Here is a 27023-nt window from a genome sequence, read left to right on the forward strand (position 1 = left end):
CTTGTGTATGCTAGCAGGTTTGTCTGAACTTCCAGACCCTGTGCAATGGATGGAGGCCTGTCCAAGAAGGGAGTAGCCAGCGTCACAGCTGACAGTGTGGAAGGCTTCCAGGGCCTGGGCACTGTGCTTTCCAAAGGCGATGGCTGGAGGTGGGAGATGCTGCGGTGAGAGGGGAAGGAGGATTTTCAGTGAAAATAGTAAACCAGTTAAAAACAAGAAGCTTCCAATAATCAGATCTACCAGGAAGAGTAAGAAAAGCTCAGGGTCTTTGTGCCAAGTCACTCATGCTTGCACCACTGACTCCACACACACATAACAGCACTCACCCTCCTAAGATTTCCCTCTTGCCAGAAGCAAGGTCCCTCCATGCTGTGACTTTTTTCTATCCCCAGGTATCCAGTCTTAAGGAACTGAAATACTTTACTGGAGAAACATGAATTCTCAATCTGTATTTTGCTACTTCCAACAGGAATTCACCATTGTTGGGACACCCACGGGACAGACCATTAATCAGAGCTCTCAGCATCAAGGGGTGGCAGAATGAAAGGGGACACCTATCACAAGGACTACTGCAGTAGAGAGAGGGGGGAGTCCAGGCAGAAGTTTGTATTTTCCATGTTTACCTCCGAATGCTGAACCAGGATTCCCAGCAAGTTCACGTATCCCTCCGTGAATGACCCTGCCATATACTCCCCATGGCCATGACCAGCCCCCAACTGCAATTCATGCTTACCAAGACTGCAGTAAGGGATGGGGGGATGCCAGGTGCCATTCTCCATGCACCAGATCTCCTGACTGCCATTCAGTGTAAAGATGTCATTACATTCAACCCTCACTCTGTCTCCAGGTCTATACACAGGGCCACGTCCATCCAGGTTCCTTCCATTCGGGATCTCTGGGGTTGTGCAGGTGACCGCTGCAAATGAAACCACATGAAGCATGGGCTGGGGCACAAGAGGCAGCCTGCTTGGCAAAGGGTGGCTCCCAATTGATCGCTGGTCCCTCAGCCCCACTGAAGGCTCACTCCCCAGCCCAAAACTCTGCATCTTTATCAACTTTACCTGAGTGTTTGCAATCCATTGATTTAAAATCATAGGTCCCTCCATTTGGTCCCTCCATTTGGGCACCAGGCTAATCTGTGAGCAAGGCTGGCCAGACCTCACTCCCTTGGGGTTCCTTTTGAGAGGCAAAACCCCCAGGAGGTCACGATACAGGACATGAGCATTTTGCTTTTCAGAGATGAACACTGGTTCCAGGAAGCTTTCCCCTCCACTCCCCGCTGACAGACACGGCCCATCCAATGGGGTCGCAGCTGCCCGGACCGCAGAGCCCCAGGTCGACTTACCCCTTTCACAGACAAGGACGGGAGGGTCCCATGTACCGTCACCCTGGCACCGAGACTGCCGCGTGCCGTTCACGGTGTAATCGGGTTCACATTCCACCGTCACAATGTCTCCAGGATCATATACATGTTTTAATCCACTTATCCTTCCGTTCTGAGCCCGCGGGGCTCCACAGCCAGCCACTGAAGCTGAAAGCCGGGGGGAGCACGTGGATGTCAAAATGCCTGCTGGACACAGGGGAGCTGCTGCCCACGGAGCCCGACCCTCTTTAGCTTCATTCCCATGCACACAGCCGCCAAATGGGAAAGTGCCATTGCAATCTGGGGCTGTTGCTCTATTTATTTGTTGACCCCTCCTTTTGTTCCTTTTTTTACATACTGGACTGGCTACCCTTTGGGACACGGCTGTTATTCTCTTCTAGATATCTATTCTGTACAACGAGGGGCGGCCAACCCATTACTAGGCTTTCAGGCACAATACAGATATAATCCCCTTAGATGCGAGTCTCGTTGCTGAACAAAGAATCACCGATTTGCCACTGCAACAGGCCTTCATACAAGAAAGTCTCATCCAGAGTGGCAATAGTACCAGGGACTTTAATAAAAAATTATGGGTACAAACTGAATAAAAGCAAGAGCAGGGGTTTACCAAAGCCTGACACCCATGTCTTAGTTTGTCTATGGAGCCATTTTCCTGCAAAGAACTTTTACCTCATTTTTAAAATGAGTTTGTACTCTGTTACAGCCTCCTGAGACATAGCCCATCGCCGTTTCAGCACCAGCATGTACTGCAGCCAATGGAGTTAGCTGTGCCAGCCGCAAGTGTGGCCCCGTATCGCTCACTGGAGGCTCACTCCCCAGCCCAAAACTCTGCATCTTTATCAGGTTTATCTGAGTGTTTGCAATCCGTTGATTTAAAATCATAGGAATGCAAACTCTGTAGCCAATGCACCTGTAAGCAAAAGGAGAAGGCCAACAGGAAATGCATGTACCTTCTGCACACAGAGGATATGGAAAGCTCCAATTTCCAGACTCTGTGCAATGGATGGAAGCCTCTCCATGAAGGGAATAGCCAGGCTCACAGCTGTAGTTTACAGACATCCCACTGGGGAAGGTTTCCAGGGCCTGGGCATTGTGCATCCCATTGGCAACAGCTGGAGGCGGGGGACACAGCAGCACTGACAGCAGGGAAAGAGAATGGCTCCATTAAATTCAAACAAACACACAGGCTACGTCTGCGCTGCATTTACAGGAGCGACTGTGGTCCGTCAAGCAAGACTTACGTTTAACCTACCTGACAGCCTCAGCTTTGGCTTGCCCTTTGCTAGCTCGTTCTCAAAGACCCGACCTAATAAGGGTCTCAGCAGCTGAATCTGGCTAGGCTGCGGCTATGCTGCTCCTGGGGCCCAAGGCAGCCTGGTTAAAGGATCTCACTTGGCTATAGGAATAGATGCCATGGATGCAACCACAGTGCTGACTTTTCATCAGTTGGGGGGAAAAAAAGGTTAAAAAGCTTACCTAAAATTTTAATCAAACTTGGCCAAAAAGCCATGGCAAAACACCGAGTCTGCAAATGTACGTCGCACCAATTATCATACTAGCTAGTCAGCACAGAGCAAGAAGAGGTAATAATCAATCACTTAATTTCTCCTCCAGCCCGGGAGAACGTCTCTGTTACGCTGCTTCTCTGTCCTTGACTCCCACGAAAATTTCAAATACATTTTCTGTATCAGAATCACTTTCTCCTTTTGCCTTATTTATAACAGAAAGTTCCCAGCACTTGGGTGCCCTGTGGAAAGACATCACCTGCTTTGTGTTTCAGAGGGGCTGCACATAGGGAGGGGGCCACCTCCAACCAATACATATAATGACAGGCAAGGACTTCCTGACAGGTTTGTTCATTTTCCTCATACCAGATCAGTCACTCATTCTGGGACTCCAACCAGGCTAATTTCTATTTTCTCCTCCATGCACATGCCTGCTGCACGTTACCCATCACCCCGACCGGCCACTGACTGTGATTCAAGCTTACCCTGATTGCAGACTGGGATAGGGGGATCCCAGTTGCCATCCTGCTGGCACTGGATCTCGCGGCTGCCATTCAGGACATAGTCAGCATTGCATTCAAAACTCACACTGTGCCCAGGTAAATACCTAGCACCACGTCCATCCAGCTGCCTTCCATTCGGGATCTCTGGGGTTGTGCAGATGACCGCTGCAAATGAAACCACGTGAAACATAGGCTGGGGCACAAGGGGCAGCCTGCTCGGCAAAGGGTGGCTCCCTATCCATCTCTGGTCCCTCAGCCCCACCCTGGCTGCCCGCTGTGTCCAGGTCGAGTGCGTTGTGTTGCGTTTGTCTTCAAGAGCACAAGGAACTCAGTACAGTTCCTCCTGCAAGCCCACCTCTCCCACCTTGCTGAAAAGAGGCTGTTCTTGTGAGCAGCAGAGACTGGATCACTTCCAGGGGACCCAGCGTGAGCCACACAAGCAGAGAGATGTAGGTGTTTGCAAGCGGCATCCGCACCAACACCAGTTGCTGGCGCAGCTGGAGTAGGAAACCTCTGCCATAGGCAAGGCCTCAGGCTCACACCCAAAGAGTGATCAGAACTGGGTGGGAAACAGTTTTCCCACTCCATGAAACACTGAGATTTCAAAATCTTTTGCTTTCCACAACCACATCAGACAGCTCCTGGAGCAGAGCGAGCACAGCCAGAGAAACTGCATCCTGGCCCTGGAAGATCTGGAGGCTCTGTCAGAGCTGCAGTGCTGGTGCAGTTTCCCTGGCATTAACAGAGAAAAAACAGTTTGTCAAAAAAAGCCTGACTAGTGGTGACCTACTTACGCTCACAAATGGGCGCTGTGCCACTCCACGCAACATCCATGTCAGAAATCTCACAGTGCCTCTGAGCCTCCCCAATCAGTCTGTACCTACAGTTAGAAGGAGGGTTATGACTTGGAGCCACCTCATCCAGTTTAACTCCTAACGTCTCAGGCACGGGAGGTGGCCACCAACATGCCTGACTTTGGACCAATGAGTCTAAGGGACAAAGTTTGTTGCCAGCCCAAACCAACCAGCCGTGGGTCGGGCATCCTGTAGATGTCCAATGCACTGGTATTTTTTGAGCCTGTGAATCCAAGGTTTTCCCTGCTCACTTGGAGCCTTGCCGCACAGCCTGGTGAGGGTTGTCCGATCAGTTGGCAGGTCAAAATGATGCTGAACTTTGCACAATTGCTGAGAAAGGTGAGGAAGCAGCTTTAAAAGTCCCACAGCTCCCAACAAAGAGAAGCGGTCAGTTCACACACCCACAAACTCACCCTTCCTCGCAGCTGTAGTTCACTGTGGACCCAATCAGGAGATCTGTTATGACAACAGTGCCGTTCTCTGGTTCTTCTGGATAACTGCACGACTTCCCTGGGAGGGCAGAAGGCTAGTATGAGGCTTCTGCCTTGTACACCACAGCATGCCAAGTGACACCTCTCTCTGCAAAATCTGCAACAGTTCAAACCACCCACAAAGAGAAGACTTTGAAAGGCAGAGAAAATGCCAAGGTATGTGACAAGTAAAGCCATGTATTTATTGACAGTTACAGAAAGAAAAAAAAATCTCTCTGTTTGCAGCACAGACAAAACCTGGTGCCTTGAAGACCTTTTCCTAACAACTGACACCGGGGTGACAGAGCTATCCACTGGACCTTTAGCACTTCTGACCACATCCACTTTTCTTAAAGTAGGTAAGGGGGTGGGAAGAGGTATTTCTGGGTGTGTGGCAAGTGTACTTCACAGTCGTCCCAACGGGAAAGCCATTCTGAGTTTTAGACTTGTTCCTTAGCTCAGCAAAGCTTAACCTTGGAGGGACCCCATGGCCACCTACCCAGAAAGAAAACACACACACGAAATTAGAACCATGTCTACTATGCTGACATGTGACTTGAGAGCATCTCAGGAGTGAGGTATGTACCATAGACTGCCACAGAAAAAGGACCAGTCTGCCTCAAAAATATTCTAGCAGCAGATGCTCATATATACCCCCACACCCAAATATGAACACAGACAGAAAACCACACACCTGCCCTTACAGCCTTTCCCTCTACTTGTAACATCCGGCTTTGGATTTGTCTGCTTCCAGGAAGATAAAACATCTACTGTTCAGTAATACTGCAAGCTAACTGCGGGATGATTTACTCTGATCATCACAGACATCAAAAGGAGTTAGCGACTCGAAAGCTTTTAGGATATGGATCTGATTCACCGTAATAATAACTTCTGTATACAAGGAACATTTATGCAATGATACCAAAGTGGCCTGCGCTCAGGACATACTTATCTCTGATCCTGTGGGTTAGGGTAGGACCTGACTAGGCCACCTAGCTGATGGCAGAGCTGGGATCAGAAAGAAGTTATTGATGAAAACCTGTTGCTTAACAGTGCATCTTTTAGTTCATCCCTAGCAAGGCCTTTCCCCCCGCCCGTCCCCCTGGGGGGGTTTCAGCGGACAGCACACTTTAGTGCAACTTCCTGTGTTGTTTTGTTTTTTTACCTTTTCAGTAGCTATTTTTACCCATGGCAGCACTGGATTTGTAATGACAGAAAGTTCCCACATTAACATCTTTAGTTAATTACCTGCAAGAACTGTCTGCAAGTATGACTTAAACATTTATGGAGACTTTAAAAAACAGATTGCACCACTTCGGGGTACCACCACCAGTGTCCGATTCTTTACAGACTGAATTCACAGCTGGGACGCATGGAGCCGGTGGACTTGCCAGAACACCCTCCAAGAACAAGTTGTCCGGTATCAGCTGAGCAAACCGACTGATAAGGAACACACCTTTGCACTGAGGGATGGGGAGGCTCCACCGTCCAGACTCTGTACAAGAAATAGATGCCTCTCCGGTCACGGTATAGCCAGGGTCACAGCTGTAACTTGCAGACATCCCAGGAGTGAAGACTGCTGACGCGTGGCTGCTGAGCTTCCCATTACTGATACTTGGAGGCAGGGGACATTGCAGCACTGAAGGAAGCAAAGAAGGTCGTAAGTGAAGAGAAAAGTCACGTGCCACACAAAAAATTAATGGTCAACATTCCCCTCTGTCCCATTCACATTGCAGAGTTTGCAGTCACCACACAAAGTCCAGACCTTCGGGACCATCTCATGCCTTGCTATGTCTGCCGCAGAGGTCCCTCCATTTGGGCACCAGGCTAATCGGTGAGCAAGGCTGGCCAGACCTCACTCCCTTGGGGTTCCTTTTGAGAGGCAAAACCCCCAGGAGGTCACGATACAGGACACGAGCATTTTGCTTTTCAGAGATGAACACTGGTTCCAGGAAGCTTTCCCCTCCACTCCCCGCTGACAGACACGGCCCATCCAATGGGGTCGCAGCTGCCCGGACCGCAGAGCCCCAAGTCGACTTACCCCTTTCACAGACAAGGACGGGAGGGTCCCATGTACCGTCACCCTGGCACCGAGACTGCCGCGTGCCGTTCACGGTGTAATCGGGTTCACATTCCACCGTCACAATGTCTCCAGGATCATATACATGTTTTAATCCACTTATCCTTCCGTTCTGAGCCCGCGGGGCTCCACAGCCAGCCACTGAAGCTGAAAGCCGGGGGGAGCACGTGGATGTCAAAATGCCTGCTGGACACAGGGGAGCTGCTGCCCACGGAGCCCGACCCTCTTTAGCTTCATTCCCATGCACACAGCCGCCAAATGGGAAAGTGCCATTGCAATCTGGGGCTGTTGCTCTATTTATTTGTTGGCCCCTCCTTTTGTTCCTTTTTTTACATACTGGACTGACTACCCTTTGGGACATGGCTGTTATTCTCTTCTAGATATCTATTCTGTACAACGAGGGGCGGCCAACCCATTACTAAGGCTTTCAGGCACAATACAGATATAATCCCCTTAGATGCGAGTCTCGTTGCTGAACAAAGAATCACCGATTTGCCACTGCAACAGGCCTTCATACAAGAAAGTCTCATCCAGAGTGGCAATAGTACCAGGGACTTTAATAAAAAATTATGGGTACAAACTGAATAAAAGCAAGAGCAGGGGTTTACCAAAGCCTGACACCCATGTCTTAGTTTGTCTATGGAGCCATTTTCCTGCAAAGAACTTTTACCTCATTTTTAAAATGAGTTTGTACTCTGTTACAGCCTCCTGAGACATAGCCCATTGCCGTTTCAGCACCAACATGTACTGCAGCCAATGGAGTTAGCTGTGCCAGCCGCAAGCGTGGCCCCGTATCGCTCACTGGAGGCTCACTCCCCAGCCCAAAACTCTGCATCTTTATCAGGTTTATCTGAGTGTTTGCAATCCGTTGATTTAAAATCATAGGAATGCAAACTCTGTAGCCAATGCACCTGTAAGCAAAAGGAGAAGGCCAACAGGAAATGCATGTACCTTCTGCACACAGAGGATATGGAAAGCTCCAATTTCCAGACTCTGTGCAATGGATGGAAGCCTCTCCACGAAGGGAATAGCCAGGCTCACAGCTGTAGTTTACAGACATCCCACTGGGGAAGGTTTCCAGGGCCTGGGCATTGTGCATCCCATTGGCAACAGCTGGAGGCGGGGGACACAGCAGCACTGACAGCAGGGAAAGAGAATGGCTCCATTAAATTCAAACAAACACACAGGCTACGTCTGAGCTGCATTTACAGGAGCGACTGTGGTCCGTCAAGCAAGACTTACGTTTAACCTACCTGACAGCCTCGGCTTTGGCTTGCCCTTTGCTAGCTCGTTCTCAAAGACCCGACCTAATAAGGGTCTCAGCAGCTGAATCTGGCTAGGCTGCGGCTATGCTGCTCCTGGGGCCCAAGGCAGCCTGGTTTAAGGATCTCACTTGGCTATAGGAATAGATGCCATGGATGCAACCACAGTGCTGACTTTTCATCAGTTGGGGGGAAAAAAAGGTTAAAAAGCTTACCTAAAATTTTAATCAAACTTGGCCAAAAAGCCATGGCAAAACACCGAGTCTGCAAATGTACGTCGCACCAATTATCATACTAGCTAGTCAGCACAGAGCAAGAAGAGGTAATAATCAATCACTTAATTTCTCCTCCAGCCCGGGAGAACGTCTCTGTTACGCTGCTTCTCTGTCCTTGACTCCCACGAAAATTTCAAATACATTTTCTGTATCAGAATCACTTTCTCCTTTTGCCTTATTTATAACAGAAAGTTCCCAGCACTTGGGTGCCCTGTGGAAAGACATCACCTGCTTTGTGTTTCAGAGGGGCTGCACATAGGGAGGGGGCCACCTCCAACCAATACATATAATGACAGGCAAGGACTTCCTGACAGGTTTGTTCATTTTCCTCATACCAGATCAGTCACTCATTCTGGGACTCCAACCAGGCTAATTTCTATTTTCTCCTCCATGCACATGCCTGCTGCACGTTACCCATCACCCCGACCGGCCACTGACTGTGATTCAAGCTTACCCTGATTGCAGACTGGGATAGGGGGATCCCAGTTGCCATCCTGCTGGCACTGGATCTCGCGGCTGCCATTCAGGACATAGTCAGCATTGCATTCAAAACTCACACTGTGCCCAGGTAAATACCTAGCACCACGTCCATCCAGCTGCCTTCCATTCGGGATCTCTGGGGTTGTGCAGATGACCGCTGCAAATGAAACCACGTGAAACATAGGCTGGGGCACAAGGGGCAGCCTGCTCGGCAAAGGGTGGCTCCCTATCCATCTCTGGTCCCTCAGCCCCACCTGGCTGCCCGCTGTGTCCAGGTCGAGTGCGTTGTGTTGCGTTTGTCTTCAAGAGCACAAGGAACTCAGTACAGTTCCTCCTGCAAGCCCACCTCTCCCACCTTGCTGAAAAGAGGCTGTTCTTGTGAGCAGCAGAGACTGGATCACTTCCAGGGGACCCAGCGTGAGCCACACAAGCAGAGAGATGTAGGTGTTTGCAAGCGGCATCCGCACCAACACCAGTTGCTGGCGCAGCTGGAGTAGGAAACCTCTGCCATAGGCAAGGCCTCAGGCTCACACCCAAAGAGTGATCAGAACTGGGTGGGAAACAGTTTTCCCACTCCATGAAACACTGAGATTTCAAAATCTTTTGCTTTCCACAACCACATCAGACAGCTCCTGGAGCAGAGCGAGCACAGCCAGAGAAACTGCATCCTGGCCCTGGAAGATCTGGAGGCTCTGTCAGAGCTGCAGTGCTGGTGCAGTTTCCCTGGCATTAACAGAGAAAAAACAGTTTGTCAAAAAAAGCCTGACTAGTGGTGACCTACTTACGCTCACAAATGGGCGCTGTGCCACTCCACGCAACATCCATGTCAGAAATCTCACAGTGCCTCTGAGCCTCCCCAATCAGTCTGTACCTACAGTTAGAAGGAGGGTTATGACTTGGAGCCACCTCATCCAGTTTAACTCCTAACGTCTCAGGCACGGGAGGTGGCCACCAACATGCCTGACTTTGGACCAATGAGTCTAAGGGACAAAGTTTGTTGCCAGCCCAAACCAACCAGCCGTGGGTCGGGCATCCTGTAGATGTCCAATGCACTGGTATTTTTTGAGCCTGTGAATCCAAGGTTTTCCCTGCTCACTTGGAGCCTTGCCGCACAGCCTGGTGAGGGTTGTCCGATCAGTTGGCAGGTCAAAATGATGCTGAACTTTGCACAATTGCTGAGAAAGGTGAGGAAGCAGCTTTAAAAGTCCCACAGCTCCCAACAAAGAGAAGCGGTCAGTTCACACACCCACAAACTCACCCTTCCTCGCAGCTGTAGTTCACTGTGGACCCAATCAGGAGATCTGTTATGACAACAGTGCCGTTCTCTGGTTCTTCTGGATAACTGCACGACTTCCCTGGGAGGGCAGAAGGCTAGTATGAGGCTTCTGCCTTGATACACCACAGCATGCCAAGTGACACCTCTCTCTGCAAAATCTGCAACAGTTCAAACCACCCACAAAGAGAAGACTTTGAAAGGCAGAGAAAATGCCAAGGTATGTGACAAGTAAAGCCATGTATTTATTGACAGTTACAGAAAGAAAAAAAAATCTCTCTGTTTGCAGCACAGACAAAACCTGGTGCCTTGAAGACCTTTTCCTAACAACTGACACCGGGGTGACAGAGCTATCCACTGGACCTTTAGCACTTCTGACCACATCCACTTTTCTTAAAGTAGGTAAGGGGGTGGGAAGAGGTATTTCTGGGTGTGTGGCAAGTGTACTTCACAGTCGTCCCAACGGGAAAGCCATTCTGAGTTTTAGACTTGTTCCTTAGCTCAGCAAAGCTTAACCTTGGAGGGACCCCATGGCCACCTACCCAGAAAGAAAACACACACACGAAATTAGAACCATGTCTACTATGCTGACATGTGACTTGAGAGCATCTCAGGAGTGAGGTATGTACCATAGACTGCCACAGAAAAAGGACCAGTCTGCCTCAAAAATATTCTAGCAGCAGATGCTCATATATACCCCCACACCCAAATATGAACACAGACAGAAAACCACACACCTGCCCTTACAGCCTTTCCCTCTACTTGTAACATCCGGCTTTGGATTTGTCTGCTTCCAGGAAGATAAAACATCTACTGTTCAGTAATACTGCAAGCTAACTGCGGGATGATTTACTCTGATCATCACAGACATCAAAAGGAGTTAGCGACTCGAAAGCTTTTAGGATATGGATCTGATTCACCGTAATAATAACTTCTGTATACAAGGAACATTTATGCAATGATACCAAAGTGGCCTGCGCTCAGGACATACTTATCTCTGATCCTGTGGGTTAGGGTAGGACCTGACTAGGCCACCTAGCTGATGGCAGAGCTGGGATCAGAAAGAAGTTATTGATGAAAACCTGTTGCTTAACAGTGCATCTTTTAGTTCATCCCTAGCAAGGCCTTTCCCCCCGCCCGTCCCCCTGGGGGGGTTTCAGCGGACAGCACACTTTAGTGCAACTTCCTGTGTTGTTTTGTTTTTTACCTTTTCAGTAGCTATTTTTACCCATGGCAGCACTGGATTTGTAATGACAGAAAGTTCCCACATTAACATCTTTAGTTAATTACCTGCAAGAACTGTCTGCAAGTATGACTTAAACATTTATGGAGACTTTAAAAAACAGATTGCACCACTTCGGGGTACCACCACCAGTGTCCGATTCTTTACAGACTGAATTCACAGCTGGGACGCATGGAGCCGGTGGACTTGCCAGAACACCCTCCAAGAACAAGTTGTCCGGTATCAGCTGAGCAAACCGACTGATAAGGAACACACCTTTGCACTGAGGGATGGGGAGGCTCCACCGTCCAGACTCTGTACAAGAAATAGATGCCTCTCCGGTCACGGTATAGCCAGGGTCACAGCTGTAACTTGCAGACATCCCAGGAGTGAAGACTGCTGACGCGTGGCTGCTGAGCTTCCCATTACTGATACTTGGAGGCAGGGGACATTGCAGCACTGAAGGAAGCAAAGAAGGTCGTAAGTGAAGAGAAAAGTCACGTGCCACACAAAAAATTAATGGTCAACATTCCCCTCTGTCCCATTCACATTGCAGAGTTTGCAGTCACCACACAAAGTCCAGACCTTCGGGACCATCTCATGCCTTGCTATGTCTGCCGCAGAGGTCCCTCCATTTGGGCACCAGGCTAATCGGTGAGCAAGGCTGGCCAGACCTCACTCCCTTGGGGTTCCTTTTGAGAGGCAAAACCCCCAGGAGGTCACGATACAGGACACGAGCATTTTGCTTTTCAGAGATGAACACTGGTTCCAGGAAGCTTTCCCCTCCACTCCCCGCTGACAGACACGGCCCATCCAATGGGGTCGCAGCTGCCCGGACCGCAGAGCCCCAAGTCGACTTACCCCTTTCACAGACAAGGACGGGAGGGTCCCATGTACCGTCACCCTGGCACCGAGACTGCCGCGTGCCGTTCACGGTGTAATCGGGTTCACATTCCACCGTCACAATGTCTCCAGGATCATATACATGTTTTAATCCACTTATCCTTCCGTTCTGAGCCCGCGGGGCTCCACAGCCAGCCACTGAAGCTGAAAGCCGGGGGGAGCACGTGGATGTCAAAATGCCTGCTGGACACAGGGGAGCTGCTGCCCACGGAGCCCGACCCTCTTTAGCTTCATTCCCATGCACACAGCCGCCAAATGGGAAAGTGCCATTGCAATCTGGGGCTGTTGCTCTATTTATTTGTTGGCCCCTCCTTTTGTTCCTTTTTTTACATACTGGACTGACTACCCTTTGGGACATGGCTGTTATTCTCTTCTAGATATCTATTCTGTACAACGAGGGGCGGCCAACCCATTACTAAGGCTTTCAGGCACAATACAGATATAATCCCCTTAGATGCGAGTCTCGTTGCTGAACAAAGAATCACCGATTTGCCACTGCAACAGGCCTTCATACAAGAAAGTCTCATCCAGAGTGGCAATAGTACCAGGGACTTTAATAAAAAATTATGGGTACAAACTGAATAAAAGCAAGAGCAGGGGTTTACCAAAGCCTGACACCCATGTCTTAGTTTGTCTATGGAGCCATTTTCCTGCAAAGAACTTTTACCTCATTTTTAAAATGAGTTTGTACTCTGTTACAGCCTCCTGAGACATAGCCCATTGCCGTTTCAGCACCAACATGTACTGCAGCCAATGGAGTTAGCTGTGCCAGCCGCAAGCGTGGCCCCGTATCGCTCACTGGAGGCTCACTCCCCAGCCCAAAACTCTGCATCTTTATCAGGTTTATCTGAGTGTTTGCAATCCGTTGATTTAAAATCATAGGAATGCAAACTCTGTAGCCAATGCACCTGTAAGCAAAAGGAGAAGGCCAACAGGAAATGCATGTACCTTCTGCACACAGAGGATATGGAAAGCTCCAATTTCCAGACTCTGTGCAATGGATGGAAGCCTCTCCACGAAGGGAATAGCCAGGCTCACAGCTGTAGTTTACAGACATCCCACTGGGGAAGGTTTCCAGGGCCTGGGCATTGTGCATCCCATTGGCAACAGCTGGAGGCGGGGGACACAGCAGCACTGACAGCAGGGAAAGAGAATGGCTCCATTAAATTCAAACAAACACACAGGCTACGTCTGAGCTGCATTTACAGGAGCGACTGTGGTCCGTCAAGCAAGACTTACGTTTAACCTACCTGACAGCCTCGGCTTTGGCTTGCCCTTTGCTAGCTCGTTCTCAAAGACCCGACCTAATAAGGGTCTCAGCAGCTGAATCTGGCTAGGCTGCGGCTATGCTGCTCCTGGGGCCCAAGGCAGCCTGGTTTAAGGATCTCACTTGGCTACAGGAATAGATGCCATGGATGCAACCACAGTGCTGACTTTTCATCAGTTGGGGGGAAAAAAAGGTTAAAAAGCTTACCTAAAATTTTAATCAAACTTGGCCAAAAAGCCATGGCAAAACACCGAGTCTGCAAATGTACGTCGCACCAATTATCATACTAGCTAGTCAGCACAGAGCAAGAAGAGGTAATAATCAATCACTTAATTTCTCCTCCAGCCCGGGAGAACGTCTCTGTTACGCTGCTTCTCTGTCCTTGACTCCCACGAAAATTTCAAATACATTTTCTGTATCAGAATCACTTTCTCCTTTTGCCTTATTTATAACAGAAAGTTCCCAGCACTTGGGTGCCCTGTGGAAAGACATCACCTGCTTTGTGTTTCAGAGGGGCTGCACATAGGGAGGGGGCCACCTCCAACCAATACATATAATGACAGGCAAGGACTTCCTGACAGGTTTGTTCATTTTCCTCATACCAGATCAGTCACTCATTCTGGGACTCCAACCAGGCTAATTTCTATTTTCTCCTCCATGCACATGCCTGCTGCACGTTACCCATCACCCCGACCGGCCACTGACTGTGATTCAAGCTTACCCTGATTGCAGACTGGGATAGGGGGATCCCAGTTGCCATCCTGCTGGCACTGGATCTCGCGGCTGCCATTCAGGATATAGTCAGCATTGCATTCAAAACTCACACTGTGCCCAGGTAAATACCTAGCACCATGTCCATCCAGTTGCCTTCCATTCGGGATCTCTGGGGTTGTGCAGATGACCGCTGCAAATGAAACCACGTGAAACATAGGCTGGGGCACAAGGGGCAGCCTGCTCGGCAAAGGGTGGCTCCCTATCCATCTCTGGTCCCTCAGCCCCACCCTGGCTGCCCGCTGTGTCCAGGTCGAGTGTGTTGTGTTGCGTTTGTCTTCAAGAGCACAAGGAACTCAGTACAGTTCCTCCTGCAAGCCCACCTCTCCCACCTTGCTGAAAAGAGGCTGTTCTTGTGAGCAGCAGAGACTGGATCACTTCCAGGGGACCCAGCGTGAGCCACACAAGCAGAGAGATGTAGGTGTTTGCAAGCGGCATCCGCACCAACACCAGTTGCTGGCGCAGCTGGAGTAGGAAACCTCTGCCATAGGCAAGGCCTCAGGCTCACACCCAAAGAGTGATCAGAACTGGGTGGGAAACAGTTTTCCCACTCCATGAAACACTGAGATTTCAAAATCTTTTGCTTTCCACAGCCACATCAGACAGCTCCTGGAGCAGAGCGAGCACAGCCAGAGAAACTGCATCCTGGCCCTGGAAGATCTGGAGGCTCTGTCAGAGCTGCAGTGCTGGTGCAGTTTCCCTGGCATTAACAGAGAAAAAACAGTTTGTCAAAAAAAGCCTGACTAGTGGTGACCTACTTACGCTCACAAATGGGCGCTGTGCCACTCCACGCAACATCCATGTCAGAAATCTCACAGTGCCTCTGAGCCTCCCCAATCAGTCTGTACCTACAGTTAGAAGGAGGGTTATGACTTGGAGCCACCTCATCCAGTTTAACTCCTAACGTCTCAGGCACGGGAGGTGGCCACCAACATGCCTGACTTTGGACCAATGAGTCTAAGGGACAAAGTTTGTTGCCAGCCCAAACCAACCAGCCGTGGGTCGGGCATCCTGTAGATGTCCAATGCACTGGTATTTTTTGAGCCTGTGAATCCAAGGTTTTCCCTGCTCACTTGGAGCCTTGCCGCACAGCCTGGTGAGGGTTGTCCGATCAGTTGGCAGGTCAAAATGATGCTGAACTTTGTACAATTGCTGAGAAAGGTGAGGAAGCAGCTTTAAAAGTCCCACAGCTCCCAACAAAGAGAAGCGGTCAGTTCACACACCCACAAACTCACCCTTCCTCGCAGCTGTAGTTCACTGTGGACCCAATCAGGAGATCTGTTATGACAACAGTGCCGTTCTCTGGTTCTTCTGGATAACTGCACGACTTCCCTGGGAGGGCAGAAGGCTAGTATGAGGCTTCTGCCTTGATACACCACAGCATGCTAAGTGACACATCTCTCTGCAAAATCTGCAACAGTTCAAACCACCCACAAAGAGAAGACTTTGAAATGCAGAGTAAATGCCAAGGTATGTGACAAGTAAAGCCATGTATTGACAGTTACAGAAAGAAAAAAAATATCTCTCTGCAGCACAGACAAAACCTGGTGCCTTGAAGACCTTTTCCTAACAACTGACACTGGGGTGACAGAGCTATCCACTGGACCTTTAGCACTTCTGACCACATCCACTTTTCTTAAAGTAGGTAAGGGGGTGGGAAGAGGTATTTCTGGGTGTGTGGCAAGTGTACTTCACAGTCGTCCCAACGGGAAAGCCATTCTGAGTTTTAGACTTGTTCCTTAGCTCAGCAAAGCTTAACCTCGGAGGGATATCATGGCCACCTAGCCAGAAAGAAAACACACACAAGAAATTAGAACCATTTATATTATGCTGACATGTGACTTGAGAGCATCTCAGGAGTGAGGTATGCACCATAGACTGCCAAAAAGAAAGGAACAGTCTGCATCAAAAACATTCTAGCGGCAAAAGCTCACATATGCACCCACATCGCAGACATCAAGAGGAGTTAGTGACTCAAGAGCTTTGAGGATGTGCATCTGATTCATCGTAATAACACTTTGTGTATACAAGGAACATTTATGCAATGATACCAAAGTGGCCTGTGCTCAGGACATACTTATCTCTGATTCTGTGGGTTAGGGTAGGACCTGACTAGGCCACCTAGCTGATGGCAGAGCTGGGATCAGAAAGAAGTTATTGATGAAAACCTGTTGTTTAACAGTGCATCTTTTAGTTCATCCCTAGCAAGGCCCTTCTCCCCGCCCCCACCCCTGGGTGGGTTTCAGCGGACAGCACACTTTAGTGCAACTTCCTGTTTTGTTTTGTTTTTTACCTTTTCAGTAGCTATTTTTACCCATGGCAACACTGAATTTGTAACGACAGAAAGTTCCCACATTAACATCTTTAGTTAATTTACTGCAAGAACTGTCTGCAAGTATGACTTAAATATTTATGGAGACTTTAAAAAACAGATTGCACCACTTCAGGGTACCACCAACAGTGTCCGATTCTTTACAGACTGAATTCACAGCTGGGACGCATGGAACTGGTGGGCTTGCCAGAACGCCCTCCAAGAACGAGTTGTGCAGTATCAACTGAGCAAACCGACTGATAAGGAATACACCTTTGCACTGAGGGACAGGGAGGCTCCTAACAACAGTGTTGTTAGGATCTCACCGTTACCAGTTTCCCTGTTGAGTCGTCCTGGGGCGATTATCCTCTCTGTATTTAGAATGGTTGCTCATTGGGCTGACTTCTGGTTGAGTGTTTGTATGGCACCTACCACAGAGAGTCTATTCCCAGTCTTTAGAGCCCTAATATAATACACCTACAAATGCTTTGCATGTGAATGTGTTATTTGTGTACAAAACCACACTGGTACAGACACATTACTTTAGTCAAACCAGTGAATCAGGCCTTCCAAACATGGGAAAGTTGCGTCTTAGAAGAAGCAGTAACACCTATATTAGAAGTAGCGATGCTACCACATGGGAAACCCTCAGTGCAAACTAAACCATCGCACGAGCAATGCTTATAACAAAGCCCTTCCAGATGGCATGCATCTACCTACCAAGGCACTCAGTTTGACTCCATTGCTTTAGTCATGTATTTCTACTCAAGAACACATGCCTCGGTATTTATATATCACAACTCCAATCAAACGCTACCTGCATGGGACAGAGAGGCATGTCGTCAGCTGTCACAACAGCATGGAAGTCCAGCAAGGCAGACAGAGCTCCTTGTGGGCCCGGAGAGCAGGCCTCTGTGCATCTCATTGGATGGCTCAGTCCCAAGCGCTGAATTTGATTGTGTTGCCAGTTGCCTCCCCAGTTTCCTACCCTCAATTTACATCCTGCTCTGTGACTGATACAGTGATAGGCAAAAGGAAGAAGTCAACAGGAAATACATGCACCTGCACACAGTGGAAAATGCAGGCTCCAATTCCCAGACTCTGTGCAATGGATGGAGGCCTCTCCAACAAGGGAGTAGCCAGGATCACAGCTGTAGTGGACAGACATCCCACTGGGGAAGACTTCCAGGGCCTGGCCACTGTGCTTCCCGTTGGCGATGGCTGGAGGTGGAGAGCAGGGCAGCTCTAAAACAGGGAAGAAGGGAAGGAGGATTTCCAGTGTAATTCATATACTGGCTACATCTGGTACTTAATTGGAAGAGTGACTATAGCTGATGTAGCAAGATCCAACTGAAACTAGACCTAGCAAGCTCATGTGAACATGTCATGCAGGCTTCCACACCATCTGCACCAGTCCCTGGGAGACCAGGGACAAGCTCAGCAGCTGCGTTTGGCTGCCTGATACAGTATGCCGCTCCTGCTCAGTGAAGCGTGGTCGAACAAGTGCAAGTGGCTACAGGTGCATTTGTCATGACAGCAGCTGCAGAGACAACTTTACACCACTAAAAACCATGCTTTGAATATACAAGAGACAGAGACAACAGGCAGTGTCAGCCCTTCACTCAGCACACAAAGGAGCTGGGCCTGTGATGTTAGTGCTCTGCAGCCAGCACTGCTCTGACACTGCCTTAAAAAGCTCAAATATCTCATCCTAAAAGCAAAACAAAGTTTACCTGACATTTTTGTGAGAACATCCAGCCATGGGACACTCTGCAGATGGTGGGAGCAAAACTCTGTATGGCAGAGGGGCAGGGCAGAGTAGAGGTTCACTTTTCAGAGCAAGGAGCAGAGAGAAATGAGGCTGCACAGATCAGTAGAAATGTTTCTCTACCTTCCCACATGAAGTTGAGCACAGGGTTTGCAACTGTGTATTTCTGCCCCGGCCAGGACACGGCCCTGCTGGATATTACCTCCCATGCTGACCGGTCACAGACCAGTATTCGAGCTTACCCTGAATGCAGGCTGGGAACGGGGGATCCCAAACACCATCCTTCCCACACTGGATCTCATGGCTGCCGTTCAGGCTGTAGCCAGCACTGCATTCAAACTGCACGCGGTCCCCAGGTCTGTACACAAGGCCATTAGCAGCTAGTTTCCTTCCATTTGGGATTTCTGGGTTTGTGCAGAAGACCACTGAAAATGAAGCATGAGAAATACAAGCTAGGGCAGAAGAGGCAGTCCCCTCATCCCATTCACTGATTCAGGAGTGTCTATAAAGAGATTGAGGGCATAGCCCCCCCTTACTCTCCCCCTCCAACCCATTCTCCATCAACTTCTCCATGCCCCACTAATAACCAACAGTCAATAATTAAGGAGGGAGGCTAACCAGGCACCAAGGCTAGCCAGGCTTCCCTTCTACAGTGCTCTTTTTGAAATTCTTACTAAAATGAGGATGGCAATCTGCCAAGTGATATGGAGTCCAGCTAGTCCTTACCCCTTTCACAGAGTAGGACCGGTGGGTCCCACGTGCCGTCGTCCTGGCACCGAGACTCGAGACTGCCGTTCACGGCGTAACCTGCATCACATTCCACTGTCACCGCGTCTCTGGGGCTGTGGACAGGTTTGGTACCAGTTGCTTTTCCATTCTGGACTTTCGGAGATCCACAGGTAACTGCAAGCCAGGGAAGTGTCATTAGAGCCTTCGGTTACCCCATCCTCATCAACAGTTCCCTGTTCAATCTACCTGGCTTTGATCCTCCTCTATATTTGGCATGGAAATTCATCCCAGGCCAAACAGCATGAGCAGAAGCAGCTGCCATAACGGTGCTGGTGCCACCATACGGCAAATTCTAAATGCAAACTGAAGCGGCAGGGAAGGGAGGGTCGTGACAGTGCCCAAAGGTGCTGCAGGTATTTCCCTACAGACTCTTTTCCCTTGCAGCAACCACAGTTTCACTCTTTTCATTTGTGTATTTTTAGCAAGTTCCTGCATCTCCACACCAAGCCACGTCAACCTCAGCATTACTCACAAGATGAGGGCAGCCAGGTCCTCCGTTATCTGATATTACCCCTCAGCCTGATCTCCCCCCACCCCGCTCCAGTATTCATGCTTACCCTGATTGCAGACTGGGACTGGGGGATGCCAGGCCCCATCCTCCCCGCACACGATCTCATGGCTGCCATTCAGCCTGTAGCCAGGACTGCATTCCAGCCTCACGCTGTCCCCAACGCTGTAGGTGGGAGTCGAGTCAGCGAGGTTTCTTCCATTCAGGATCTCTGGGTTCGGGCAGGTGACCGCTGGAAATGAAACGTGAAATGTGGACTGGGGCAGAAGGGGCAGCCTGCCTGGCCAGCAGGTCTCCTGCCACAACGGTCTGGTCCTCGTGCCCCACGCTGGCTGCCTGCTAGTGTCTGGGCACCGTTGTGACTTCTGATTTCTACGATGAAGTCCTAAGAATCTCTTCCCTGCGCCTCTGGCAAACAGAGCCCAAACGCACCTTCACAGCGAGGGAGTGGGAGGCTCCAGACTCCAGATGTTGTGCAGTAAATTGATCCCTCTCCCACCAGGGAGTAGCCCTGCTCACAGGTGTAGTTCACAGACATCCCCCGGATGAATGTTTCCACCTCTCGGCTGCTGTGCTCGGCACGAGTGATATTTGGTGGCAGGGGGCACCGTGGCGCTGCAGGGAGGGAAGATGGTACAGCCAGAACCAACTCATTTCCGGTATTTCAAAAAAGTCAGGAAACACTCCCCCAGCAAGCGCAGAAGCCAGCCCAGTGCTCCCGCAGCGACTTCAGCTCAGCTCTCTGGGAACACCATCCATCTACAGTCTCCCATCCCGTCCGCTTACCTCTGAGTGTACAGCAATGACAGACCACATCCATGCCACCTTACCCTCCTCAAATCCCCCCTACAACTCTTCCCAGCATTAACTTTGCCATATTCCTCTGATGACCAACACTCATCATTAATTTAGGAACCAGTCTCCCTTGGATGTCAGGGCTGGCCTCAGTGCTCTTTTTCAAACTGGTAGACCCCCGTTGTTACCAAAAGGAGGGTGACAACCTGCTCAGTGACACAAATTAAACCTAGTCCTTACCCCTTTCACAGAGTAGGACCGGTGGGTCCCACGTGCCGTCGTCCTGGCACCGAGACTCGAGACTGCCGTTCACGGCGTAACCTGCATCACATTCCACTGTCACCGCGTCTCTGGGGCTGTGGACAGGTTTGGTACCAGTTGCTTTTCCATTCTGGACTTTCGGAGATCCACAGGTAACTGCAAGCCAGGGAAGTGTCATTAGAGCCTTCGGTTACCCCATCCCCATCAACAGTTCCCTGTTCAATCTACCTGGCTTTGATCCTCCTCTATATTTGGCATGGAAATTCATCCCAGGCCAAACAGCATGAGCAGAAGCAGCTGCCATAACGGTGCTGGTGCCACCATACGGCAAATTCTAAATGCAAACTGAAGCGGCAGGGAAGGGAGGGTCGTGACAGTGCCCAAAGGTGCTGCAGGTATTTCCCTACAGACTCTTTTCCCTTGCAGCAACCACAGTTTCACTCTTTTCATTTGTGTATTTTTAGCAAGTTCCTGCATCTCCACACCAAGCCACGTCAACCTCAGCATTACTCACAAGATGAGGGCAGCCAGGTCCTCCGTTATCTGATATTACCCCTCAGCCTGATCTCCCCCCACCCCGCTCCAGTATTCATGCTTACCCCGATTGCAGACTGGGACTGGGGGATGCCAGGCCCCATCCTCCCCGCACACGATCTCATGGCTGCCATTCAGCCTGTAGCCAGGACTGCATTCCAGCCTCACGCTGTCCCCAACGCTGTAGGTGGGAGTCGAGTCAGCGAGGTTTCTTCCATTCAGGATCTCTGGGTTCGGGCAGGTGACCGCTGGAAATGAAACGTGAAATGTGGACTGGGGCAGAAGGGGCAGCCTGCCTGGCCAGCAGGTCTCCTGCCACAACGGTCTGGTCCTCGTGCCCCACGCTGGCTGCCTGCTAGTGTCTGGGCACCGTTGTGACTTCTGATTTCTACGATGAAGTCCTAAGAATCTCTTCCCTGCGCCTCTGGCAAACAGAGCCCAAACGCACCTTCACAGCGAGGGAGTGGGAGGCTCCAGACTCCAGATGTTGTGCAGTAAATTGATCCCTCTCCCACCAGGGAGTAGCCCTGCTCACAGGTGTAGTTCACAGACATCCCCCGGATGAATGTTTCCACCTCTCGGCTGCTGTGCTCGGCACGAGTGATATTTGGTGGCAGGGGGCACCGTGGCGCTGCAGGGAGGGAAGATGGTACAGCCAGAACCAACTCATTTCCGGTATTTCAAAAAAGTCAGGAAACACTCCCCCAGCAAGCGCAGAAGCCAGCCCAGTGCTCCCGCAGCGACTTCAGCTCAGCTCTCTGGGAACACCATCCATCTACAGTCTCCCATCCCGTCCGCTTACCTCTGAGTGTACAGCAATGACAGACCACATCCATGCCACCTTACCCTCCTCAAATCCCCCCTACAACTCTTCCCAGCATTAACTTTGCCATATTCCTCTGATGACCAACACTCATCATTAATTTAGGAACCAGTCTCCCTTGGATGTCAGGGCTGGCCTCAGTGCTCTTTTTCAAACTGGTAGACCCCCGTTGTTACCAAAAGGAGGGTGACAACCTGCTCAGTGACACAAATTAAACCTAGTCCTTACCCCTTTCACAGAGTAGGACCGGTGGGTCCCACGTGCCGTCGTCCTGGCACCGAGACTCGAGACTGCCGTTCACGGCGTAACCTGCATCACATTCCACTGTCACCGCGTCTCTGGGGCTGTGGACAGGTTTGGTACCAGTTGCTTTTCCATTCTGGACTTTCGGAGATCCACAGGTAACTGCAAGCCAGGGAAGTGTCATTAGAGCCTTCGGTTACCCCATCCCCATCAACAGTTCCCTGTTCAATCTACCTGGCTTTGATCCTCCTCTATATTTGGCATGGAAATTCATCCCAGGCCAAACAGCATGAGCAGAAGCAGCTGCCATAACGGTGCTGGTGCCACCATACGGCAAATTCTAAATGCAAACTGAAGCGGCAGGGAAGGGAGGGTCGTGACAGTGCCCAAAGGTGCTGCAGGTATTTCCCTACAGACTCTTTTCCCTTGCAGCAACCACAGTTTCACTCTTTTCATTTGTGTATTTTTAGCAAGTTCCTGCATCTCCACACCAAGCCACGTCAACCTCAGCATTACTCACAAGATGAGGGCAGCCAGGTCCTCCGTTATCTGATATTACCCCTCAGCCTGATCTCCCCCCACCCCGCTCCAGTATTCATGCTTACCCCGATTGCAGACTGGGACTGGGGGATGCCAGGCCCCATCCTCCCCGCACACGATCTCATGGCTGCCATTCAGCCTGTAGCCAGGACTGCATTCCAGCCTCACGCTGTCCCCAACGCTGTAGGTGGGAGTCGAGTCAGCGAGGTTTCTTCCATTCAGGATCTCTGGGTTCGGGCAGGTGACCGCTGGAAATGAAACGTGAAATGTGGACTGGGGCAGAAGGGGCAGCCTGCCTGGCCAGCAGGTCTCCTGCCACAACGGTCTGGTCCTCGTGCCCCACGCTGGCTGCCTGCTAGTGTCTGGGCACCGTTGTGACTTCTGATTTCTACGATGAAGTCCTAAGAATCTCTTCCCTGCGCCTCTGGCAAACAGAGCCCAAACGCACCTTCACAGCGAGGGAGTGGGAGGCTCCAGACTCCAGATGTTGTGCAGTAAATTGATCCCTCTCCCACCAGGGAGTAGCCCTGCTCACAGGTGTAGTTCACAGACATCCCCCGGATGAATGTTTCCACCTCTCGGCTGCTGTGCTCGGCACGAGTGATATTTGGTGGCAGGGGGCACCGTGGCGCTGCAGGGAGGGAAGATGGTACAGCCAGAACCAACTCATTTCCGGTATTTCAAAAAAGTCAGGAAACACTCCCCCAGCAAGCGCAGAAGCCAGCCCAGTGCTCCCGCAGCGACTTCAGCTCAGCTCTCTGGGAACACCATCCATCTACAGTCTCCCATCCCGTCCGCTTACCTCTGAGTGTACAGCAATGACAGACCACATCCATGCCACCTTACCCTCCTCAAATCCCCCCTACAACTCTTCCCAGCATTAACTTTGCCATATTCCTCTGATGACCAACACTCATCATTAATTTAGGAACCAGTCTCCCTTGGATGTCAGGGCTGGCCTCAGTGCTCTTTTTCAAACTGGTAGACCCCCGTTGTTACCAAAAGGAGGGTGACAACCTGCTCAGTGACACAAATTAAACCTAGTCCTTACCCCTTTCACAGAGTAGGACCGGTGGGTCCCACGTGCCGTCGTCCTGGCACCGAGACTCGAGACTGCCGTTCACGGCGTAACCTGCATCACATTCCACTGTCACCGCGTCTCTGGGGCTGTGGACAGGTTTGGTACCAGTTGCTTTTCCATTCTGGACTTTCGGAGATCCACAGGTAACTGCAAGCCAGGGAAGTGTCATTAGAGCCTTCGGTTACCCCATCCCCATCAACAGTTCCCTGTTCAATCTACCTGGCTTTGATCCTCCTCTATATTTGGCATGGAAATTCATCCCAGGCCAAACAGCATGAGCAGAAGCAGCTGCCATAACGGTGCTGGTGCCACCATACGGCAAATTCTAAATGCAAACTGAAGCGGCAGGGAAGGGAGGGTCGTGACAGTGCCCAAAGGTGCTGCAGGTATTTCCCTACAGACTCTTTTCCCTTGCAGCAACCACAGTTTCACTCTTTTCATTTGTGTATTTTTAGCAAGTTCCTGCATCTCCACACCAAGCCACGTCAACCTCAGCATTACTCACAAGATGAGGGCAGCCAGGTCCTCCGTTATCTGATATTACCCCTCAGCCTGATCTCCCCCCACCCCGCTCCAGTATTCATGCTTACCCTGATTGCAGACTGGGACTGGGGGATGCCAGGCCCCATCCTCCCCGCACACGATCTCATGGCTGCCATTCAGCCTGTAGCCAGGACTGCATTCCAGCCTCACGCTGTCCCCAACGCTGTAGGTGGGAGTCGAGTCAGCGAGGTTTCTTCCATTCAGGATCTCTGGGTTCGGGCAGGTGACCGCTGGAAATGAAACGTGAAATGTGGACTGGGGCAGAAGGGGCAGCCTGCCTGGCCAGCAGGTCTCCTGCCACAACGGTCTGGTCCTCGTGCCCCACAGAGCCCAAACGTACCTTCACAGCGAGGGAGTGGGAGGCTCCAGACTCCAGATGTTGTGCAGTAAATTGATCCCTCTCCCACCAGGGAGTAGCCCAGCTCACAGCTGTAATTCACAGACAACCCTGGGGTGAATGTTTCCACCTCTCGGCTGCTGTGCTCCGCGTGAGTGATATTTGGTGGCAGGGGGCACTGTGGCACTGCAGGGAGGGAAGATGGTGTGACCTGAAGAGGCTTATTTTGAGCATTTCAAAAGTCAGGAAACATTCCCCCAGCAAGCACAGAAGCCAGCCCAATGTTCCCAGCCGGGACTTTAGCTCAGTTCCCTAATAACACTGCCCACCTATTGTCCCCCATCCTATTCACCTACCACTGTTGCTCTATCAAGATCAGATTGCAGTTCTACCCCATTTATGCCCCACTCCAACACTTCCCTGCGTTAAGTTCTTCATGCTTCTCTGATAACCACTGGTCACTATTAATTTAGCAATAGGGTAATGGGAAGACAAGCAGTCCAGGCCTTGCTTTCTCAGTTACTACAGAAATGAAGGTGGGAAGGATCAGCCATGTGACATATCAAGTCTAGTCCCCTTGCAGATCTGAAGTATGTTCCCAGGATTGTTGCCTGTTGTGTTTCCCCAGCCACACAGTGCTCATCACAAGGTGCTCATAGCTGACTGCATATCAAACACTTGGGCTCCTTTACCTTTTTCACAGACCGCAACTGGAGGATCCCATGTCCCATCATCCTGACACTGAGATACATGGGTGCCCTTCACCATGTAACCTAGATCACATTCCACTGTCACGCTGTCTCTGGGGTCGTAGACGAGCTTTAAGCCAAGGATTCTTCCATTATGAAGCTTTGGGATTTCACAGCCAGCTGCAGTCCATGAAAGCATAATGACAGCTTCACAGTAATTTTGTTCTCATCACCAATTATCTGTCTAATCCATGAAGTACCTTTTCTCCCCTGTGTTATAATGGCTTCTTGCTGAGCTAGACTATCTTTGTCTTGCCCGTTTGTACAGTATCCATCACCAGAGGCCTCTGATCCATTCCAGGGGCTTCTAAGCACTACCACCAGACAGCTTTACCTCCTCTAGTTATCAAGTCTTGTTAGCATATACACTGACCCCTGTTTACCATCACAAGCCCCACCACAGGGACTTTCCCTCCTCCATGTCCAGGGGGTCTCAGGGGTCTGTTCTCCGCCCCCCCACCCCCGGTCCCTATGGCCTGATGGATGCAGGTAGGAAGCAGGTTAGGGAGCAGAGTGATGAGGCAGCCCCTGCTCCACTGGAGCAGACAGCATAACCCAGGGCTGCAAAGTATCCTAGGATGCTGGGGGACTGTGAGTTAACTTGAACCAGGAAGGGGTCTGGGACAGAAATTCCATAAACTAGTTTGACCTAAATCAGTTAAATCTGATACTGCATCCAACCACATTTATCTCAAACAAGTTTTGGCCATTTTAAAGCGGTTTTATGTGCACTGAATTTCTGTTTTGTTACAGGTTTAAACCAGTTTCCAATCACTTAAACCGGCTTATGTGAAACTTCTGTCCCTAGCCAAAGTTACAGGAATCATTATACTGTTGACTAAACGTATGCAAGGAGGAGGTAAACTTCACCCACACCTAAACCTGCCTTCAGCCCAAAGAGGGGAAAACCTGCAATACTGCCCATAACTTTGTCGTCTTGAGAATCTCAAAGGTACTTTACCAGTATATTAAAACAGCGAGCTCTCACTAGTGGGGCACTCGGAGCTCTGGATTTCAGAGAGGCTGAGCACACAAGTTTTGACATCCCCCGGTGACAAGTAGAGTTGAGAGATAAAGGCATTCAAACACATATTTCTATTTCAACTTGTTCTAATCTCAACTTGACCCCAGACTCCAAGCTAGGTCTTTTTCCTACCTCCACACATGACCATATGGATAATAACATTGTACTGAGCAGCCATCATTCCTGCTTACCCCGACTGCAGGTTGGGACAGGGGGATCCCAGGCCCCATCCTCCCCACACTGGATCTCATAGCTGCCACTCAGGCTGTATCCAGCACTGCATTCCAACATAACCACGTCCCAGGGCTTGTAGAAGGGACCACGACTATCCAGCTTCCTTCCATTCTGGATCTTGGGGTCTGTGCACCGAATCACTGAAAATGAAGTCACAGGAAGCATGAGCTGGAGCACAAAGGCCAGCTTACTTGTCAAGGGGTGTTTCTGCTTCAAGAACCTGGTGCCAGTGCT

The 27023-nt window shown here is 50.3% G+C and overlaps 1 protein-coding gene across 1 annotated transcript in view; it reads right to left on the reverse strand.

Annotated features, from left to right (window-relative positions):
• Positions 1-27023, reverse strand: part of LOC149853681 (complement receptor type 1-like) — a 65456-nt gene that overhangs the window by 8559 nt on the left and 29874 nt on the right. Inside the window, exons 30-63 of the mRNA XM_090026323.1 lie at positions 26747-26929; positions 25475-25651; positions 24786-24968; positions 24493-24675; positions 23873-24049; positions 23270-23452; positions 22887-23069; positions 22267-22443; positions 21664-21846; positions 21281-21463; positions 20661-20837; positions 20058-20240; positions 19675-19857; positions 19055-19231; positions 18571-18753; positions 17623-17805; positions 15485-15581; positions 15012-15097; positions 14200-14382; positions 13160-13345; positions 12170-12355; positions 11585-11767; positions 10072-10168; positions 9599-9684; positions 8788-8970; positions 7748-7933; positions 6758-6943; positions 6173-6355; positions 4660-4756; positions 4187-4272; positions 3375-3557; positions 2335-2520; positions 1346-1531; positions 734-916 (exon numbers count right to left, since the gene is read on the reverse strand). Of these exons, the coding sequence (XP_089882449.1) occupies positions 734-916; positions 1346-1531; positions 2335-2520; positions 3375-3557; positions 4187-4272; positions 4660-4756; positions 6173-6355; positions 6758-6943; positions 7748-7933; positions 8788-8970; positions 9599-9684; positions 10072-10168; positions 11585-11767; positions 12170-12355; positions 13160-13345; positions 14200-14382; positions 15012-15097; positions 15485-15581; positions 17623-17805; positions 18571-18753; positions 19055-19231; positions 19675-19857; positions 20058-20240; positions 20661-20837; positions 21281-21463; positions 21664-21846; positions 22267-22443; positions 22887-23069; positions 23270-23452; positions 23873-24049; positions 24493-24675; positions 24786-24968; positions 25475-25651; positions 26747-26929 (5661 nt within the window). The remainder of the gene's footprint in view (positions 1-733; positions 917-1345; positions 1532-2334; positions 2521-3374; positions 3558-4186; positions 4273-4659; positions 4757-6172; positions 6356-6757; positions 6944-7747; positions 7934-8787; positions 8971-9598; positions 9685-10071; positions 10169-11584; positions 11768-12169; positions 12356-13159; positions 13346-14199; positions 14383-15011; positions 15098-15484; positions 15582-17622; positions 17806-18570; positions 18754-19054; positions 19232-19674; positions 19858-20057; positions 20241-20660; positions 20838-21280; positions 21464-21663; positions 21847-22266; positions 22444-22886; positions 23070-23269; positions 23453-23872; positions 24050-24492; positions 24676-24785; positions 24969-25474; positions 25652-26746; positions 26930-27023) is intronic.

This window comes from Crocodylus siamensis, chromosome 13 (genome assembly GCF_052110815.1).
Source record: "Crocodylus siamensis isolate JL-2025a chromosome 13, ASM5211081v1, whole genome shotgun sequence".
Taxonomy (NCBI): Eukaryota; Metazoa; Chordata; order Crocodylia; family Crocodylidae; genus Crocodylus; species Crocodylus siamensis.